General features: G+C 39.0%; 1 protein-coding gene across 2 annotated transcripts in view; it reads right to left on the bottom strand.

The window, feature by feature from the left end:
• LOC127453428 (collagen alpha-1(XIV) chain-like) overlaps positions 1-20,782 on the bottom strand; it is a 194,505-nt gene that overhangs the window by 82,703 nt on the left and 91,020 nt on the right. For both annotated transcript variants that reach the window (XM_051719753.1, XM_051719752.1), the window contains 8 exons: positions 17,014-17,160; positions 15,547-15,621; positions 14,815-14,954; positions 12,757-12,880; positions 7,367-7,510; positions 6,716-6,880; positions 5,913-5,951; positions 3,679-3,817 (listed from right to left, as the gene is read on the bottom strand). In XM_051719753.1, the coding sequence (XP_051575713.1) occupies positions 3,679-3,817; positions 5,913-5,951; positions 6,716-6,880; positions 7,367-7,510; positions 12,757-12,880; positions 14,815-14,954; positions 15,547-15,621; positions 17,014-17,160 (973 nt within the window). The remainder of the gene's footprint in view (positions 1-3,678; positions 3,818-5,912; positions 5,952-6,715; positions 6,881-7,366; positions 7,511-12,756; positions 12,881-14,814; positions 14,955-15,546; positions 15,622-17,013; positions 17,161-20,782) is intronic.

Here is a 20,782-nt window from a genome sequence, read left to right as displayed (position 1 = left end):
GCCATAGGTCATGAAGAGCTAACAAAACTCAAAAAAAAAAATCAAAAGCCACAGCATGTATGTTAGATCCAATACCAACTGAGCTCTTAAAAGAGGTATTCCCTGTAATCTCAGAATCTCTTCTTAATATTATTAACTTCTCGCTATCCTTAGGACATGTCCCAAGAAGCTTTAAATTAGCCACACAGCCAGCCCTACATCGGGATAATCAGCCAGGAGGGGGATAAAGATGAGCCAGAGGTGCCAGTTCAAGAGAGAGAGAGAGACGCATGATGCATGCACACAGTGTGTGTATGTGTTCATGATTGTTTTATGTTGTTTTAAGTTGAGTTTTACCATTAAACTTTATGTTTACTGTTCAGCCAGTTCCTGCCTCCTCCTTGCCTATCGTTTAACTGTTACAGTGGTGCTGAAACCCGGGAGGGAGGAGGAATGCACTGTCACAGAGTCCTCGCCACTGCCATCCGCCAGGGGAGCAGCCGCTGCTGTCTGCCTGGGGACGGAGGGGTTGCTGCCGGCCACCGAGAGATGAAGGAACTGCTGCCGACCGGTGATGAAGGGGAGGAGCGATTCCATCCACCAGGGGCCGGAGGACTCGCTGCCGTCCGCCAGGGGAGGAGCGCGCTGTCGTCCACCAGAGGACGGAGGAGTGGTTGAGGACCGGGCAACAGCGTGTCCGGGAACCGGCGAGCAAGTTTTCTCTCTCTCTCTCCTCTCTCTCTCTGTCACTCTGCCTCACTCTTTCCCTCTCCCCTTTCCCTCCCCTCGTCTCTCCCTGGGCTCCAGAAAGGTGGGGAAGACCTGCCGGGAGGCACGGCCGTAAGGGCAACGCCCCCCTCCAGGAAGGGAGGGGAGTGCATCATGCCAGGGGTTTCCCCAACCTGAGTCGGGCGATGGAGGAGTGTGATGAGGAGGAGGGCGGGGCCGCGCCTTGAGGACATATGGCCGGCCCTGAATCGGGCTAATCAGCCGGAATGGGGATAAAGACAAGCCAGAGAGTGACGCACACAGCCGCATTGTGTGTGTCTGTGTTCATGTTTGTTTTATGTTGTTTTAAGTTGAGTTTTACCATTAAACTTTATGTTCACTGTTTAGCCGGTTCCTGCCTCCTCCTTGCCCGTCCTTTAACTGTTACAGGCAGTTATCAAACTGCTTTTTAAGAAGCCATAGCTTGATCCTGGCGAATTAGCTAATTATAGACCGATTTGAAATCTCACATTTATGTTGAAAATACTAGAAAAGGTAATGTCCTCCCAACTATGTTCATTTCTACAGTGAAATGGTATATATGAACAGTTTCAGTCAGGATTTAGGCCCCATCACAGTACAGAGACTGCACTTATCAGAGTTACAAATTACTTATCATCTGATCACGGCTGCATTTCTCTTCTAGTTCTTTTATATCTTAGTGCTGCCTTCGACACCATAGATCATGACATTCTCTTGAATAGGCTGGAGAATTATGTTGGTATTAGTGGACTTGCATTAGCATGGTTCAGGTCCTATTTATCAGACTGCTACCACTTTGTATGTGTAAACGAGAAATGGTCAAATCAAACAAAAGTTAAGTATGGAGAGCCACAGGGATCAGTTTTAGGGCCTCTTTTCTCCTTATGTACGCTTCCCCTGGGAGATATTATCAGGAATCATGAAATAAGTTTCCACTGTTATGCTGACAACTTTATATTTCTTCTAAACCCAACGAAATTTCACAATTCTCCAAATTAGCAGAGTGTATCAATGAAATCAAAGATAGGATGGCCAGAAATTTCCTTCTACTCAATTCTGACAAAACAGAGGTACTAATTATTGGACCAAAAACCTCTAAAAATAAGACACTAAAATATAATTTGACTCTTAATGGATGTACTGTTCTACAGTTGTCGTCTTCTACAGTGAAGAAATTAGGTGTTATATTTGATACCAATCTGTCCTTTGAAAATCAAATTTCCAATGTTTGTAGAACAGCATTCTTACACCTCAGAAATATTGCTAAGTTAAGACATATGCTCTCTGTTGCTGAAGCCGAAAAACTAATTAATGTGTTCATGACCTCAAGACTAGATTATTGTAATGCATAACTGTGAGGATGAACTGCAAGTTCAATAAATAAACTTCAATTGGTTCAAAATGCAGCTGCCAGAGTGCTGACTAGAACCAAGAAATATGATCATATTAGCCCAATTTGATTTCCATTACATTGGCTACCTGTTAAATTTCATATTAATTTTAAAATTCTGTTAACTACATACAAAGTTTTGAATGGTCTAGCTCAACAGTACATAAGTGACCTTCTACCATGCTATATTCCATCACGTTCATTATGATCACAAAATTCTGGCCTGTTAATAGTTCCTAGAATATCAAAATCCACAAAAGGAGGTAGATCCTTTTCCTATTTGGCTCCAAAACTATGGAATAGTCTCCCTAACACGGTTCAGGATGCAGACACACTCACTCAGTTTAAGTCTAGACTAAAGACTCATCAATTTTGCCAGGCATACATCTAATTCATCCATCAGCTCACAATTAGGCTGCTTTAGTTAGGTCTGCTGGAACCAGAACCATTTCTCATAAATATTTCTCATAATCTATAAATCTATAAGATTAATCACTAAATCTATAATTTGTTTCCCTGTCTCAACCTTGGGATTCTTTTCCAGTACTGGCCAGATCCAGCTCCGTTCCTGCTTGGTGTCGGACTCCACTGCTACGTGTCGCTGAGTGATGACGACAAACTACAGCCGGTGCTAGACAGACATCACTTCAGTCTTTTATGACAGACTTCAGAGGATGAACTGATGCCAACTCCAACTGTAAGACATCGGATACTTCATATGCCACTGCCTGAACCTTGGATTTAGGATGGACCCCACTGAACCTCACCAAAATGACCTGCCGGTTGAACTGCGATGCACCTCACTGATCTCTGCCTGCATCACCTTTGTTTATTGATGGACTACACTCTTGAAATGGAAAACATAGACTATCAATTAATTGCCAACAAAAGCCTTCATCTGCCAACTAACAAGGACAATTGCATCTATGTGAACTTCTGCAGTTAATCCAGGATGGACTTCAAAGACATTAGTCATTAATCTAACAGTTCATACAAAACATTTGTTTAAACACTGGCCCTTAACACTTACTTAGTTTGCAAATTTAAAGCTTGACTTGCACTGCACACAAATAACTAATATTGGCATTATATTCATGCTGTTTGCCAGAGGGGAACTGGCCCCCACAGTGAGCCTGGTTTCTCCTAAGGTTATTTTTCTCCATTAACCAACATCTTATGGAGTGTTGTGTTTCTTGCTACAGTCGCCTTCAGCTTGCTCACTGGGGTACTAAATACAATTATTTAACTATTTAATTCTTTATTTTTATACACAATTTACAATTACACAATGATGAATCTAAGACTTTATAGATATTACAGTTTCATTTTCTGTTAAAACATGAATTTCTGTAAAGCTGCTTTGAAACGATGTATGTTGTGAAAAGCGCTATACAAATAAAAATGATGACTTAATAAAATTGTATCTATATCATGTCTCTGATTTGACAGGTGACATGTTGCAGCTATTGAGCATTTCTCTCCTTTCAGACCTTTTCAATTGAGTGTGGTGGCATGCTTTCTAACATACACACTAAACACACATATACGTGCGCACACACCTGGTAGGCTGGGAGATGAGTGCGTCCTTGTGCAGCCTGTAACAGGGGAAGCTGTTGAAGGTTCCAGGCTCCATTGAGACACCTTGCACACTGCTGTAGCGCTTTTCAACCAAACCAAACATCTCCATCATTCGGAAGCCTGCAAGGGGCGATATATTAATGACACTTATATACACTATTAGATTGTTTCATGTGGTGATATCTAAATTGACTGGCTTTATTCAAGTCAAAATATTGTTTATTATGACTGAATAAGCCTGACTTTATTACTTTAGTTACAACAAAAGTTGTTTTTGTTGGTGTCAAGGGTTGGATCAAGTTGAAATAACTCATAAAGGTAACAACTGTATGTATCCACTTTTTGAACAGTTGCCAGATATGTGAAAAAGTATTTTGTTTAAGACATAGTTCAAAAAAGGAAAATGTATGAATAGCAAACTCAAAATGAATGAGTGTTTTTATAAGGCATGCCAGCTCTGACCAACACCTCCAATCTCTTCTCATTGATTGGACTGCAGGTTATGTGATTCCTGACTAGTTAGCTTTTGGAGAAATCATTAGTTAAAGAAATCAAAATTAAAGTTTTGCTGCTTTTAGTTCATATCTATTAGCTTTAAGACCATCTATATGCTAGTGTACTTCTAAACGTTGACAAAAATTCATTTTCAGAAGATATAAGCATTTAAAATCTGCAATCTCTCTCTTCTGCTAAGAAAACCCCGAAAACATTTATGATTCACTATGTACTGCATTAATTTTGACCAGTCAAATGCTTTCTAGAACAAGAACATCCCCAACCCCTAAATCTGATCAGCGTGTCTGGCTGTGTTCTAAATGGCGCTGATCGTGACTTCACAGGGCACTTTGACCGGGGCACAATCCATGCTGTAGTGTTGTTCCAAACTGATTTTCCAATAAGAATCACTTAAAAATTTAGTTTTAAATGACCGTTATCACCTTTCAGCCATCTGAAGGTCTCACAGTGGAGGCTAATTGTCTTTGAAGGGAATAGGGCATAGGGATGATAACTGCTGAATGGAACGTGTCAAAGCAGGACTTGGACCGGCAGATCGATTCCCCGACTGAACATTGGCTATTTCTGGCATGAGAAGCATAAGGTGTGTGTGTGTGTGTGTGTGCACAATGTAAAATAAAGCTTTTTGGCTGTTTTTCTAAATGGCACGGGCTGCACGTCAAGTCCCGCCCCAACTTAATTTTTCAGTAGGAAATATGTCAAAGGCTAAAGAAAACTGTTTTTCAAGGCACTTCAGGGGGACTTGAAGTGAAAAACTCAAATCCAATTCATTTTATGCAAAATACAATGGTAAATTTCAACATGATTACAAGGGAAATTGGCTCGTTATTCCCACCTGTAAAGGTATTCGCCTACTGTAAAGTCGGATCCAATGCACTGAATTCTGTGAAAGAACTACCATGCTGTTCCTGTTCATACACTGAAAAAAATGGCACACTGTAACTTTGATGTCACATCCCTTTTGATTTCAGGATAGCGAGATCCTACATTTGCAAAGAAGTACATGAAAAAAAAATGCTGTTTTGGTTTCAGTACTGTTATGGTTAGGGTTAGATTTAGGGTATGTGTTAGTGTTTTTAATGTAATTACTACTCAAATGTTTACGAAAAATGGATGTGCTGTGCCTTTCACATCATATCCATATAAAGAAGTAAAAGAATGCAGTTCTGTTGCACGTGCGTATAAATGTAGTTCCAGCTTCAGCCACTGGGGGTGGGGGGTGGAGGGGGGGGATTCGGAAAGCATAGATTGATTTCAGCAGACAAAACATTCAACCTCCTGTCACCGATTAAGGGGTTACATTCTTTTTCCTGCAGCTGTGAATTGTGTACAGGTACATCAAAATGAAAAGGTTTAGGAAATTAAGAATATCGCAATGATAAAATGTGGAAAAGTAATGAATTCTATGAATTACTTGCTCATTGATGTGTGAAAACGAGTGAAACATGTTTTTTGTTTTTTCCCCCCAGAGACCTACAGTACATCCAACAACCCAAATAATGTTGTGTCTGATGATGATGATGATGGAGGATAACATGACCATAAACATGCTCTTAATTAAGTGAAGGCATTGTTAAACACTGACAGTGGAATGAATAGGCTTACTTCTTTGAATAAATCCTCTTATCCTATCCTGTTCAAAGGCAATGTGTGTTCTGTCAGGGTTACTGTGAATGAAGAGCGTGTTTTATTGTCTTACCGGCTAAAGTGTTCCCACTCATTAACACCGAGGGGCAAGCTGTAGAAAAAAGAACAGAGTACAAAACCTATAAATTCTCAAAGAACAAAAAGAGTTTTGGAAATGAAATGTTACATAATGCTAGTTTACATAATGTACTCAAATTTTAACAGTCCATTATTCAAAAGAAGAGGCAGGATTGAGGCACAATTGACGACTGATTTCAGAGAACATAAGAAGAAAGAACTGACAATACTTGATTAGTACCAAAAGTAAATGCGCTGAATTCTCAAAAGAAAAAGAAACATTATTTGACAACAGAATCTGTGAAGAAAAAATTGCCATTACCAACCCAAGTCCACAGCACTGTAATATTCAACATCTGTAAATGTTTAAAATTATATTTGGATGGTAAATCATATTTACATACAATAACCATTTCCTTTCCTTTTAATACATGCATCTACAGCTCAACTAATAATGTTGCTGTTTGGCTAATTGGTTAATTTAAGGTTGATTCTCAGCATAAACAAGCCTGTATAAACTTCATTCATTTAGTCTTAATAATTTAGACCTTTTTTACCAGACATTACCGGAGACTCAAGGGTTTGGACATTTTGAGATTTAATTCTAAATTATGTGCACAATTTCCCACCTGCCCCTGCCATCAAGTAAACATGATAGGAATCACTGATTTCAGGAAATGAATGTCTCAGTCTAATCTAAATGTCTTTTAAGTATAACACCACATATATACAAGTACTGTAGCACAATTCACAGTGCACTTCTAGCAGATGTTCTTGTGGATTGTCAATGGGACGTACTGGCAGTCGCAGCCTCACAGACAAAAGTTATGAGCTGTTCTTCAATTTTCTTGAAAGCATCCAAATCGTCTACAAAGAACACATGTCTCTCGCTAGGTTTACTGGCAATGTTCACCAGCTCCCCGTAGTCAGCATCGGCAAAGCCAATGGCAAAGATGATGTAGCCTACAGAGTAATGAGAAAAGATCATGTTTAACATATTACTAAAAATTACATTTTTAACATGATAAAACAACCAAAACTCTTAGACAGTGGATATTTCTAACACTGATATTTATAAAATGCTCATCTCTGTAGTCATATTGTACTAATGAAAATGACTTAAAGGTACAGTTCACCCTAAATTAAAATTGTGTCATCATTTGCTCACCCTCATGTTATCTCAAATGCCTATGACTGTCTTTCTTTGGTGGAACACGAAAGGAGATGTTAAGCAGAATGACAGTCTTAGTTACTATTTACTCTCATTGTATGGAAAAAAGATGCAATGAAAGTGAATAATGACCGAGTCTGTCATTCTCACATGAGGGTTGGTACATTTTTGGTTGAACTATTCCTTTAATATGTAGAATGTTGGAAAGCTAGAATTTTGCACACAGCTCTGGAAAAGAAAACTGAAAAAAAAAAAAAGCCAATGAAAATCCCACTCACCCTCCATCTGCATCTCCTTGGAGATCTTATTGACATCATCCTGTGACCGTCCGTCTGTGAGCACCACCAGCACTTTAGGAATTCCCCTCCTTACACCAGCATCCTCAGTAAAGATGGCCTCCTTAACATGCTTAATGGCTCGGCCTGAATCAAGAGTCATAAAAATGGATGTTATTCCCTCATGACATGAGCAGGATTTATGCAGCCTCAAGGACCCTTGAAAGCCCAAAAAGTGATGGATTTTATAGAAACTAAAGCATCCTGACAGTATGGTTTGTGCTTGCCAGACAGACATATTTTGAATCTTCATGGCAGTACCTGCAGAGGTAAGACCTGCATCTTACCTTCGACAAGTCCAGAGGAGAAAAAATACACAGCACCTACATTCACAGATCACGCGTGTTGCAGTCACTTGTATTTAAATAATAAATCATATCTTTTAAATTCGCTGCCTGGCATTAGCTTAATCATAGAAGTGAAATCTGTTTTATTTGCATATAGCGTGGGAATTAAAGATTGGATTTATATTCGTTTGGTGGAGATACATTAATGTGGCCAAGTATAAATGGAATGTTATAATATAATCGGATAGCAATCTGATCAGTAACAACGCATGAAGTAACCAAGTGTAAATACCCCCATAAAAGTAGTCTATGTGACTTGTGTGGCATATTCCATGTCTTCTGAAGGCATAAGATCCAAAATGTTTTGTTATACAATGCACAAGTCTCATTGACTAGTTTTATAATACTTTTGGGTCCAGTGTAGGTTTTGAAGTGAGTCAATATCAACTGCCATTGTATTAAAAAGATGGACCGCTATATTTATTAAAACTCTCTTTTTGTGTTTCACATAAAAAAGAAAGTCACATGGATTCGGCATGACAAGAATAAATCATGACACAATTTTTTGGGGGGTGAACTATTCCTTAACTACTTGTTCTATTAAATTGCCTTATCATATTACCATTAGAATTACATAAAATTATGTTGTGTTATATTTTTCTTGTATGAACATTGTGCAACCTGTCATTGCCTTTTTAAAATAAAAATGTTTTATGTCGAAGAGAAAATGCCACGAATGTTAGCATATGTTAAAGTTCTCCAACTCTTTGGTTTGGCTCTGTGATATACCCCCACAGAAGTGTTTTCTTAATGATTACTATTTTTAAGCTCACAAAGTGCTAAGTATTTAGCACTGAGCAAGACAATCCAGAAAATCATCTTCAAAACGCTTTTTCCACGACACATCCCAGCCGTCAGTCCCCACTGGCTTGAACTGTAGGATCTAACGAGCTGCACACTTCAATATTTTGCCATTATCACCAACTTGGCACTGCGGCTACAAGACATCAGCTTCTCATTTCTAATTTGCATGTCTAATCTCTCTGCAACATATCAGGTTCCCCTGGATGAGCAAGTATTAGACACAATCCCCCCACAAAAGCTGCACTCTGGATAAAATATGGAAGGGTGTGCGATATATTAAGGCAAATTGAACAAGGGGATCCTGCAGCTATGCCTGACTGACTTCTGAAGCTGTCTGTTTCTCTTTCTGGCTTTTCTGCGGCTCCTGTCAGAGTGAGACAAATGACGGACTATGTAAGCAGACGGCAGTGAAGTGTGAGTTGTTTTTTTTAAAAACCGCATTAGAACAAAAGGATTTGGGATGGGGATAGGAGCTTTGGCCTACTGTGGCCTCAAGCTGACGGCAACAACGGCACTGGCATTTGATTGACAGAAGAGTGAGACATCATGGCTGCATCATCAATCAAAAGTGTGCATGGACTGATCTTTTAATTTGTGTTTGTGAGTTTTGGCGAATGCCTTTTGCTCTCAACTGACTCGAATAAAGTGAGACCAGTGAGTTGAAATCAACAAGCACCCTTGTCAGGGTTCAGCCACTTCTGTGGATTATGTTTTTATTGTCTTTATGGCTGAACTCTGACACTCATGTTTAGTGTCTTGTCTAGTCTGTGTGAGAATGCATGGCTCGACCTTTTGACATTGTCATGCGTTCTCTTGTCTTATTTATTGGCACAAGTGCATTGCTCTTATGTCATCCTTGTGGCATGCACTCATGTCAATTGTTTGTGTCTGTCTCTCGAAACCTCGGGCACGATCCACGTTGCCCTCGCTTTGAGCTGTACGTCTGGGTCGCGATTCGTTGTCATGTTGTGATGGAGTTCGGCCGCTTCTGTCTTGGTGCCTGTTTATTTGTGGCTGAACCCTCGCACAAATGTCCCGTTTCGTCTGTCATTTAGCATGAGCGCATTTTGCCTTGTAGTCTCTGGCGATATGCGCTTGGGTCATTCATGTGTATGTGTCTGTGAGAGCGCGTGGCTTTGTTTTGTTTCCGTATTGCCTCGTGTCTCACAGTCTTGCGTCATACCCTGCGTCCTTGTCTGCTCATTATTAGTTCATTTGTTTCACCTTCCCCTTGTTAACTTGTTTGATTTCTCTCCCTATATTAGCTCCCTGTGTATGCCGCCCTGTGCTGGATTGTTTCATATGTGCCTGTCGTTGTGTGCTCGTGTTTGCTGTCTGCCTTCCCTGTCAGTTCAGTTCTTCTTGTATTTATTCTAGTCTGGTTTTATTTGTTTTCTTTTTCTCCATCGAAAGAGTTTTTATGCATGTTTTCTGTTTATTAAAATTAAAGCTCATTGTTTGCCTATATGCGCTTTGGTCCTTCCTCAACAAACCGTGACACACTTAGAGCATGGCCATGGCCACATTTTTAATGGCCCAATGATAAACTGAGCAAATTAGTGTCAGGGTTGGACAAACTTCAGAATTTAAGAATTGATTCCCTTTCAATTCATGAGTTGGAGTTGTAATTCGAATTGAACTGGCAACACTCCACACGATGTTGAATTGGAATGACAGGAAGAGGAGTTTTCATCAGAAATCAATCACAGTCACAAAACAGAAGTTTTTAGTCCAACACAAGCTTTGCAAAAAAACATAAATAATTTTAACTAATTATGGCTATTTTTCTCTAATATGTAGAATACTTTTTTTAGCTAATTGTACATACATGTATTTCTCTAAACTACAAAGTTCAACACTGTGAAAATTTAGTAAAGCCATCAGTCAACAGATTTTAATTTTGCCATTCAGGAATACAAAATGTCCACAATATTGTTGTAAGAAAACTTTATAAAATAAATATTGACATAAAAATTTGGAACTATTGATTATATTATCAGAGTGACTATTTTCACTAGGTGTAAATAGCTCCTGCCATACAGCACGGCTATTTGCACTCCACGGTGTCAATATAATGGCGTAGTGTGCAAATATGATGTGGATGCGTATTTTTCGTGTATTTAAATTGGAATTTAAAAGTCATTCTCAATTCAATTTTTATTAATTTAAAGGAATAGTTCACTATCCCTTTTAATGTAATGCTGTGTGACAGGAAGCAACAAAACTGCCATAAACTTAAAAAAAAAAAAAAAATATGCAGTCCCTCTTAATACTCAGAACTCACATTTTGTTTTTCAGGTTTTAACACATTGAAAGAAGCCAATCACTCTCCTCCTCTGCATATAAATATATGAACAGGCAGGCGAGGGATTAGCCCTAATACCCCCAGAAAATAAATCATGCTCATGTTTCAAATGAGCAGCCCGCTAAAGCTGGGATGAATAAATTCACGGGGCTCATAATACCTGGATCACGTGTGTCCACAGGCATATAGCTACTATCACCAATGAATACTGCATGAAAGACAGCAATGACAACCCACTCACACAAGTGGCGGGGCGGGGTGGGGTGGTGGGGGGTTTGGGGGGGGGATTTGGGCTGCTTATTGCTATGGAGAATATACCTTGTATGGGGAAATTTGTGTGTGAGTAAGGGCACAGCAGGGTTGTGAAAGCGTCTGCCACATGGCTGCCATCTTTTCACCACGTGGAATGAGAGGTGTTTCATTTTAGAACAAAGAATCTCAGCAAGACTTCCGAGCAGAAGCACAGAGACACACCGTGCTTTACTGCTCCTAACCGAGCTGGAACCGTGCCAATTCTATCAAATTCATGACCTGCAGTTACATTCTTTGTCTAGCTCTTGTAAAACAGGAGATTAAAAAGCATATTTGTGAAAAGAATTATGATTACGTTTTTTGACACTCATTATGTTGAGATATCCAAGCTGGTCCAGGTTAGTTTGTTAGTTCGTTTTGCTGGTCAGTGCGAGTTTGGTGCTAACCTAGATGGTGGACATAGCATGGTTTTTCTTGTAAAGCTGGCTGACCAAGTAAATCCAGATGGCTAAATTACATAGGAAGCCCGGTGGGGACACCAGCATCCAAAACACAACATGATCTGGTGAGCAGCTATCATGGTCTTTTAACAGGGATAACTCCTACACTGCAAATAATAATTTTCTTAATGACTATTTTTATCTTGTTTTCAATTTAAAATATCTACTTGAAAAGCAAAATTGACTGAGATATTAAGACAGAATTTTTTACATAATATAACTTGAATTAAATTGTTATTTAACTAACAAAATGTAACATAATTTAGTGAGTTTTAAGCTTTAAAATAAGCCAGTGGGGGTAAAAAAATAAATAAATCATAATTCTGAAAACAAATATCTTGTTTGTTAACTGTTTTAAGTACATTTATATATTTTTCACACTCAGGGTTTTGGAACGCAGAAGTAAACGATTGCAGGGTAAACTTCGACAGTGGTGAATGGGAGATCACAGCAAATATTATTTTCAATTACCCATTTGCTCCAAGACCAAAAGAAAAAATCCACTATTACGTTTGAATGACTTTCCAGAAGAGGAAAAAAATGAGAGCAGTGGATTAAGACAGTAAAATGGGTGAAGATGCCAAATTTACTCTCATTCTCTCAGCAGCTGTAATAGAAACCCCCTCGCAGCTGTGGTCATTCGGTTTTTATAACTAATTCCAGGATAACATAATACAAATCATAATGATATAAATTTACAATCAATATTTAAAACATTTATAATATAAAATTTGTTGTGAGATTTACGCTGATAAATAAGGCGGAAACGCGTCATCACAGTCTGTGAAAAAGGTCTATTGGAAAACAAGACAGAAAACTGATTAAGAAAATACATCAATATTTGTTTTTGCAGTGTATGTTGTTTCGTAGCATCATGTGTGTTCTGAATTATGCACTTTATCTCAAGAATCATTATGAAATGAGGTCAAATGCAAATGAATGATAGGAAACAGACATCATTTGTCAAAACCCAATTACAGCTTTAAAAGTGATGTCTTTGTTCATTTAAAGGCTTATTCTCCCATCTTGAGGTCTCTGAAGCTGTGATCAAACTCACAGTTTTTTGTCCATCATAGTAGCACCTGTCAGTGCCATTTAAATCACTCTGAGAATTGAGATACATACCTGTCTTAGTGTTTCCACCCTTGTAGGAGATGCGCTGCACAGCGTCCAGTAGAGACTCCTTGTCACTATAGGAGCTGAGCTTGAACTCAGTCCTGGCATCGTCACTGAACTGAGCAATGGCCACCTGTCATTGGTAGAAAATAAGTAGCCATTTAGCACATGCTTAAAAGTGATATACGGAACAGTAGAGTTTAAACTTGTTTATTAAGACAAAATATATGTGCACTGGAATTTATTTTCAGGGGCATTTTTTTGTACCATTATGAAGGCATATATTTGATCTTATGCAACAGAACTGGCTCCACTTTTGCTAGAAGTTTATACAGAATCATTAAAGAATGAAAAGCTTCCGCCAACCATGACGCAAGCCCGGATCAGTCTGATTCTTAAAAAGGACAAAGATCCAAGCGAGTGTTAGAGTTACTGTCCAATTTCCCTGATCTAGCTAGACGTTAAAATATTGTCAAAAATTCTGGCTAACCGATTAAGTAAAGTTATGACATCTCTTATACATATAGATCAGGTGGGGTTTATTCGGTGCCGTAACTCTTCTGATAACGTTAGGCATTTCATTAATGTCATGTGGGCAGTGGCGAACGATTACTGCCATCTCATTGCAAGGCATTTGATATGGGAGAATGGGATTATCTTTTTAAGATTTTGAAAATGTACATGTTCGGGAATACTTTTATTGGGTGGATTAAGTTACTTTATAAACACTCGGTAGCGGCGGATCAAACGAATGGATTCATTTCATATTATTATTGTTCTGTCTTGCCCTGGAACCATTAGCAGCCGCAATAAGGAAGGAAGATGATTTTCCAGGGGTGGTGGCGGGAGGTCTGGCGCATTATGCAGATGATATTTTATTATTTGTCTCTGACCCTACTAGATCTATGCCTTGCCTCCACAGAATTATGAATTATTTTTCTAAATTCTCAGGATACAGAGTGAATTGGTCTAAATCCCAAGCATTGGCTCTGACAGTGTACTGCCCAGTAATGGCTTTTCAGCCATGCGCCTTCCATTGTCCCAAACAGGGCATTAAGTATTTGGGTATTTTGTTCCCATAAAATTTATGTGATTGAGTTCATTTTGACCCTTTAATAAAAAGGTTTTTGAGTGATGTGAGCAGGTGGGCTTCATTAAAAAGGGAGTACACATATAAATATTGGCAATTCACATTGAAACCTTTTACAATGTGTTGGTCGAATGGTCTTTTGGTCTATGTTGATGTTGCTTTGGATGCAAGTGATTCCGGATTCAAAACACCTTTGTGTATACAGTTTTTTAATTAACTAAGCAAAATTGCTACTGCATATCGGTTGGATCTAATAAAAGGGTGTGCAATTGTACGTTATTTCTATGAAACAGACATCGGGCCACGGCGCAATACAGAAGTGGAACTCTATGCGTTTTCTCTATGCGGGGGCGCATGGCCTCGTGCCACTCTCGATATGCTGCCTCTACCAGCGTCCGTAACTGGCTCGAGCGAAGCATAATGAACTTGAAATATTTTTTAACAAGTACACTTGCTAATTAGAGACAGAATGTGTGAAATGGATCAAACAAAAACTGCATTACTGAGCATACAAGAAATGGAATGGATTGACAATCAAGCGTTTTTATTTTTTAATCGAAGGTGCCGGAACGCCGTTCCGGACCGTTCCCACTCAATTTAACCCATGCAGATTGCGGTACTCTGCTGTATCCTTTACAACTAGCACTCAGAACTGACCTGCAAGATTGGGAATTTACTGCATGTAACTGCGTTCAGCACAAAAATTCTGGGTGTGTTTGTGTGGTAACATAATTCGATAAAATATTAAAAAAGATAGCATGTGCAATTTAACAATGATATCAGTGGGTACAATTACATCTTAGTGAATACCCGCCTGTAATTTATAGAGGAACACACACTTTTCTCAAACACAGTTGAGCTTCCCTTGCATTAAATGGATGTGTTTCTGGCATTTCAAGAGTGTGGCCATGCTTATAAAAAAAAAAAAACTAGTATGATGAAGGCTAAATTTTACAAATATGTTATGCACAGCACACCTGTGTTCCCTCTGGGCCAATCACGTCAAGCGCACCAGTTGTGCTGTATAGGAAGCGGATAATCTTCTGAAAGTTGTCATCTCCAATACTCCACGAGCCATCTACAAGGAAAGCCAGGTCTGCCTTGGCTGCTTTACAAACTGAGAGAGGAAGTTTGAAAGAGAGGGAGACAGAGATGAAGCAGGTGAAAAATCACTAACTAAAATAGAATTCTCATTACTGTCTCCTGTGAGGTACAACAGCTTCCAAATTATTCCCCTTCTCACTGACAGGATCTCCATCACTGTTAGCTGGATAAAACAAGCAGGCTTAATTAATTCCCAGCAACCTTTCCTCTCTCTTGTTTGAGCCAGACTGTTGCTTTGCAGGATTTAGGGCAAAACACATGGCCTGTCCTCAATGAGAGAACACTGTAAAGAATGTTTTGTCAGGTAACATAAAAATTTGCTCTAAAGTAACTGTTCATTCAAGTCAAAAATATGATTAAATATGATTAAATCAGCCTAGATCAGGTGAATGATCTATAGAATGTTAGATCTAATATGTTATATTTATCAGGTGTATTCGGAAGACATATTTATTGAGAGCCAAGTGGCTCAGAGAACAAGTAAAGGTTATCTGTCAGCCGATATGTACGTTAGTGAAAGGTCACATAACACACAGGGACATAGCCAACAAACAGGGAAAAACAACAGCAGTCAGGCCAGTTTTTTTTTAGCACTGGGCACCTACCTTCTTTAGCTGGAGGGATCGTAGGAGGAGGGATCGTAGTAGGTGATACAGTTGGTGGTTGGGTGGGTGCTGGAGCTACAGAAACAACAAAACTAAGAATCAGTATACATTTATGTTTTTGGCAGTCACTTTTATCTAAAGTTGCGTGCAGTGCATTCATGTTTGTTTATATATACAGTATATATGCACTTGTATTCCCAGGGAACTGAATGTACAACCTTGGCATTGCTAGCATCATGCTCTACCAGTTGAGCAACAGGTAGGTTACTAATTAGTGCTGATTCGTTCAATACTCTGTCAATCACTCAAAGCAATAATGCCCATCTTTCATGCTCTCATACTTGCAGATTGCCATGAATGAGACGAAATGTCAGTGGAGAAACTATTTGCACAGTAAACAATTAACCAACATGGACAACAGCACTTTTGGTGACGTCCAAATCAAATTGAACTTGAAATGACTTCAAACATAAATGATGTGCTAGTGAGCCGTTTGAGCGCTTGCTCTTAAATGTGGCAGCTCCTGTCTTCATGAAAACTGCAGTGCATACTGAGGAGCAGATGACAAATTATCAAAAAATAAGATGACTATAAAAATAATAGCCAAACAGATAAAATATATATGGCATATGCTTGTTGCTGTTTTCTTGTACAGCAATTCAATGTCCAGTGTGTTCCCTGCCTTCGGTGTGAGACAGCAGGGATAGGTTCCAGCACTCCAAGCAACCCTACATAGGACAAGCGGCTATAGAAAATGGATGGATGGATGGATTCTTGTAGATATTGTCTTTGAAGCAATGTAAAAATAATACTTAGTTATAATACAATGAATAAACTTGATGAGTCTTTGAATGGACTTGATTTAATAAATAGTATTAGTATTTCATGCTTATTTAGAGTTTAAGTTAAAAGGTATTTCAAATGCCTTCCAGTACAGAAATCAGACCACATGGACGTTTAAAAAACCCTTTAAAACTGTCTGAAAATGCATTAAACGGCATTGCTAGTAGATTAGCTAGTGTGCAAGAGATCTGCAGTATACTGACAGGGTTTCGGTGCGTTGCATCTTAGCTCACTAATCTAAACCAGCATTCACTACCATGCTCTCTAAAGATGTAAATTACAGAACTACTTTGATGAAGCCACATATCAAAACATAATGAAGTTTTAGAGTTTGTTGCTAATGGCAACTGGATTTTAAGTTCTTGTTGCAAATTCCTATTTTTGTTGGATTTGTTTCAGTCACAGTCTAGATCACTGTGGTGGCAAATCTCCTGAAACAGAATATTATCTACCTTCTGTGGTCCAATTGTCCAAGCAACATGCTAATGAATACAAACTAATTTGCCTTTTATTTTGAAGGTGCCTAAAAGTGCTTGGAGAGGTATGGTAGCATCTGACCTCTTTTAACACCCTAATAGTGTTATAAAGTGCCCTGAAAACATATAGTCATCTGAGTGTATTTACAAGTAGTTGCCATGGTGATGACAGCTGGGCCCTCCAAGTCCTGTAAAAGAGTGAAGACGCTGATTTTGTACTGGGTGTTGGGAGAAAGTTTAAAGAAGCACTGCCTGGATACACTGCCACCAATCTTCACTTCCTGTTTCTGTCCATCTATGAAACAGAGAAAAGAAACAGAGTTGAGTGGAAACATAGCAAGCAAGTAGCATAAACTGGAACAGCATTCAAGCAACATGCAAGTGAACCTTTCCCCTACTAGGCTGTTCGGTCATATTTGACTGATTTCATTTTAGTTTTTTTAATAAAAATGGTTTGAAAAGTGGTTCAAAACTTGGTGGCTTTATTTAAATATGCAATCTGAAAAAAAAAAAAAAAAAGAATAAGATAATTCTAAGTGGTCATAAAAAAAAAAAATGCAACACCTTGGCTGTTAGTGGTCAAAATTGATGACCATAGGAAATGAATGGCAAAGACCCTAAAGCAGAGCAATTTTTTATATGTGTTGAATACAATCTATATATAAGCCACAATATTGAACGAACACACACAGAAATGAAGGGGTGAGACTATAAAACATCCAGAGTGCAAAAGATTCTCACCCACCCACCCACACACACACACTCACAGAGAGAGGGAGAGAGAGAGAGAGAGAGAGAGAGAGAGAGAGAGAGAGAGAGAGAGAGAGAGAGAGAGAGAGAAATGAATGGGTTAGATTCTGACACAGACAGAATGCAGAATGCACACACACACACAATCACATGCAGAATGCACACACACAGTCGCACACAGAATTACATATTGATTCATAATAGGTAGTAAAGAGTTTACAATAACATAGTGAGTATGTCAGAACGTGGAACGTTAAGAAGCGTTCTGTTCACTTTTCTCTTTGAACCTTTTCTCTTTGAAGCAATTCTCTTTTCAGTTGACTGTAATATATGTTAGCTTCAATTCTGATTGACAGTTTTTCAGTATATTTACAGAGTAATTTCACTTTTTATTTAGACAGATCAAAAATATCTCTTTTACTTAATGAGCATTTTATTGAAATTGTATTGGAAATCTTCAATTCATTCCTATGATACATTCTGTAAAGCTTCTGAGTGAGCAACAGTAAGCATTACAACAACTGACCAACAATTACCGACCAACAATTACAACAGCCACCTCAAGCAAACAATTGTGCTAATTACAGAGACCGTACAATTAGAGCCATGAAGCTATAAACAAAGCCTGTTGTTTAGTAGCAACATAGCAGTACGTGGAAGTGTTCTTTTTAACAGGCATGTGTTGTTGCACTAGCAGCCAATTTTTGGCAATCACAAATGATTTGTTTTAATGGGAGGAACTTTGAGTAAATCATGTCTTAGGAAATGTAATGCTCAAGAGCAGAAGCAGAACGCAGGGTACGAGGTAGCAAGACCACTATTTATCACAAGTATATGGGCCAGTATATGGGCTCAGGGAGGGTAACCTTGTATTCAGCCCAGAGATCAATAGAGAGGCCTTTAATCGCTTTAATCAGGGGCTGAAGAATGCATGGGTGCACCATGATAAGCAGCCCAGCCTTAATGCAGACAGAAAAGAATCAGAAGCAAGACACCAATAATTTTATTCTTTTTCCCCATATTTTCTTTTCTTTTTTTTTCTACCAGACACTAGCTCGTTCTCTCTCATATTCTCTTTTTGTAGATATCCATTCATCGATCTCTGTTTTGTTTGTGATAGCAGACATTAATATCCAGCAGCTTGGCTTAGTTCATATATCTTAATTTGTCTGCCATTAAACAGCTATGTCCACGGGGAAAGTGAATAGCAAGGGAAGGTTATTCATAAGCAGTATTATATGACTAGCTTAGATGTGAAAAACGGGGGGGAAAAGGTTATTTTTTTGCTCATTTTAATAACGATGTTTCTGGACCATGATATTGACAAAAAGTAGTACATTATGTAAAAAAAAAAAAAAGGCATTTTGCTCTCAATTTTCCAATGACAATGTGGGACTGAAAAAAAATGGAATCTAATATAAAGATCAACAATATTCCCTTGCTCAGACATGCTTTGATTGCTGAGCTGATCAAACAATAGGATGTGACATTTGCCTATTACAATCCTGCTCTACAGAAAAGTAGCTGGCAAGCCCTCCTGCTCGGCTCAATAAACAGCTATCTTAAGTAACAAGCTTTTAGCATTTGTTTCAACAAAATGCACTTCTTAGTCCAGTCACATCTTTGGCACAAGCAGGACATTTCCTCCCCTCCTTAGAATTGCACACTGGAACGATCCACTTCAGCACAAAATGCTCAGTTCACTGCAAAAGATTCATACTGTCTGTCTGTTAATAACATTTCTATGTTTTAAATTGTGCAGACTCATTTGGACCCCACTGTATTTGTATAGATATGGTTTACCATGGATACTGAATAACATGGAGTATAACTTGGTGAGTGATTATACAGGTGCATCTCAATAAATTAGAATGTCGTGGAAAAGTTCATTTATTTCAGTAATTCAACTCAAATTGTGAAACTCGTGTATTAAATAAATTCAATGCACACAGACTGAAGTAGTTTAAGTCTTTGGTTCTTTTAATTGTGATGATTTTGGCTCACATTTAACAAAAACCCACCAATTCACTATCTCAAAAAATTAGAATATGGTGACATGCCAATCAGCTAATCAACTCAAAACACCTGCAAAGGTTTCCTGAGCCTTCAGAATGGTCTCTCAGTTTGGTTCACTAGGCTACACAATCATGGGGAAGACTGCTGATCTGACAGTTGTCCAGAAGACAATCATTGACACCCTTCACAAGGAGGGTAAGCCACAAACATTCATTGCCAAAGAAGCTGGCTGTTCACAGAGTGCTGTATCCAAGCATGTTAACAGAAAGTTGAGTGGAAGGAAAAAGTGTGGAAGAAAAAGATGCACAACCAACCGAGAGAACTGCAGCCTTATGATTGTCAAGCAAAATCATTCAAGAATTTGGGTGAACTTCACAAGGAATGGACTGAGGCTGGGGTCAAGGCATCAAGAGCCACCACACACAGACATGTCAAGGAATTTGGCTACAGTTGTCGTATTCCTCTTGTTAAGCCACTCCTGAACCACAGACAATGTCAGAGGCGTCTTACCTGGGCTAAGGAGAAGAAGAACTGGACTGTTGCCCAGTGGTCCAAAGTCCTCCTTTCAGATGAGAGCAAGTTTTGTATTTCATTTGGAAACCAAGGTCCTAGAGTCTGGAGGAAGGGTGGAGAAGCTCATAGCCCAAGTTGCTTGAAGTCCAGTGTTAAGTTTCCACAGTCTGTGATGATTTGGGGTGCAATGTCATCTGCTGGTGTTGGTCCATTGTGTTTTTTGAAAACCAAAGTCACTGCACCCGTTTACCAAGAAATTTTGGAGCACTTCATGCTTCCTTCTGCTGACCAGCTTTTTAAAGATGCTGATTTCATTTTCCAGCAGGATTTGGCACCTGCCCACACTGCCAAAAGCACCAAAAGTTGTTTAAATGACCATGGTGTTGGTGTGCTTGACTGGCCAGCAAACTCACCAGACCTGAACCCCATAGAGAATCTATGGGGTATTGTCAAGAGGAAAATGAGAAACAAGAGACCAAAAAATGCAGATGAGCTGAAGGCCACTGTCAAAGAAACCTGGGCTTCCATACCACCTCAGCAGTGCCACAAACTGATCACCTCCATGCCACGCCGATTTGAGGCAGTAATTAAAGCAAAAGGAGCCCCTACCAAGTATTGAGTACATATACAGTAAATGA

Source organism: Myxocyprinus asiaticus, chromosome 15, assembly GCF_019703515.2.
Source record: "Myxocyprinus asiaticus isolate MX2 ecotype Aquarium Trade chromosome 15, UBuf_Myxa_2, whole genome shotgun sequence".
NCBI lineage: Eukaryota > Metazoa > Chordata > Actinopteri > Cypriniformes > Catostomidae > Myxocyprinus > Myxocyprinus asiaticus.
The sequence above is the reverse complement of the archived record's forward strand: the minus strand, read 5'-3'. Positions and strand labels throughout refer to the sequence as shown.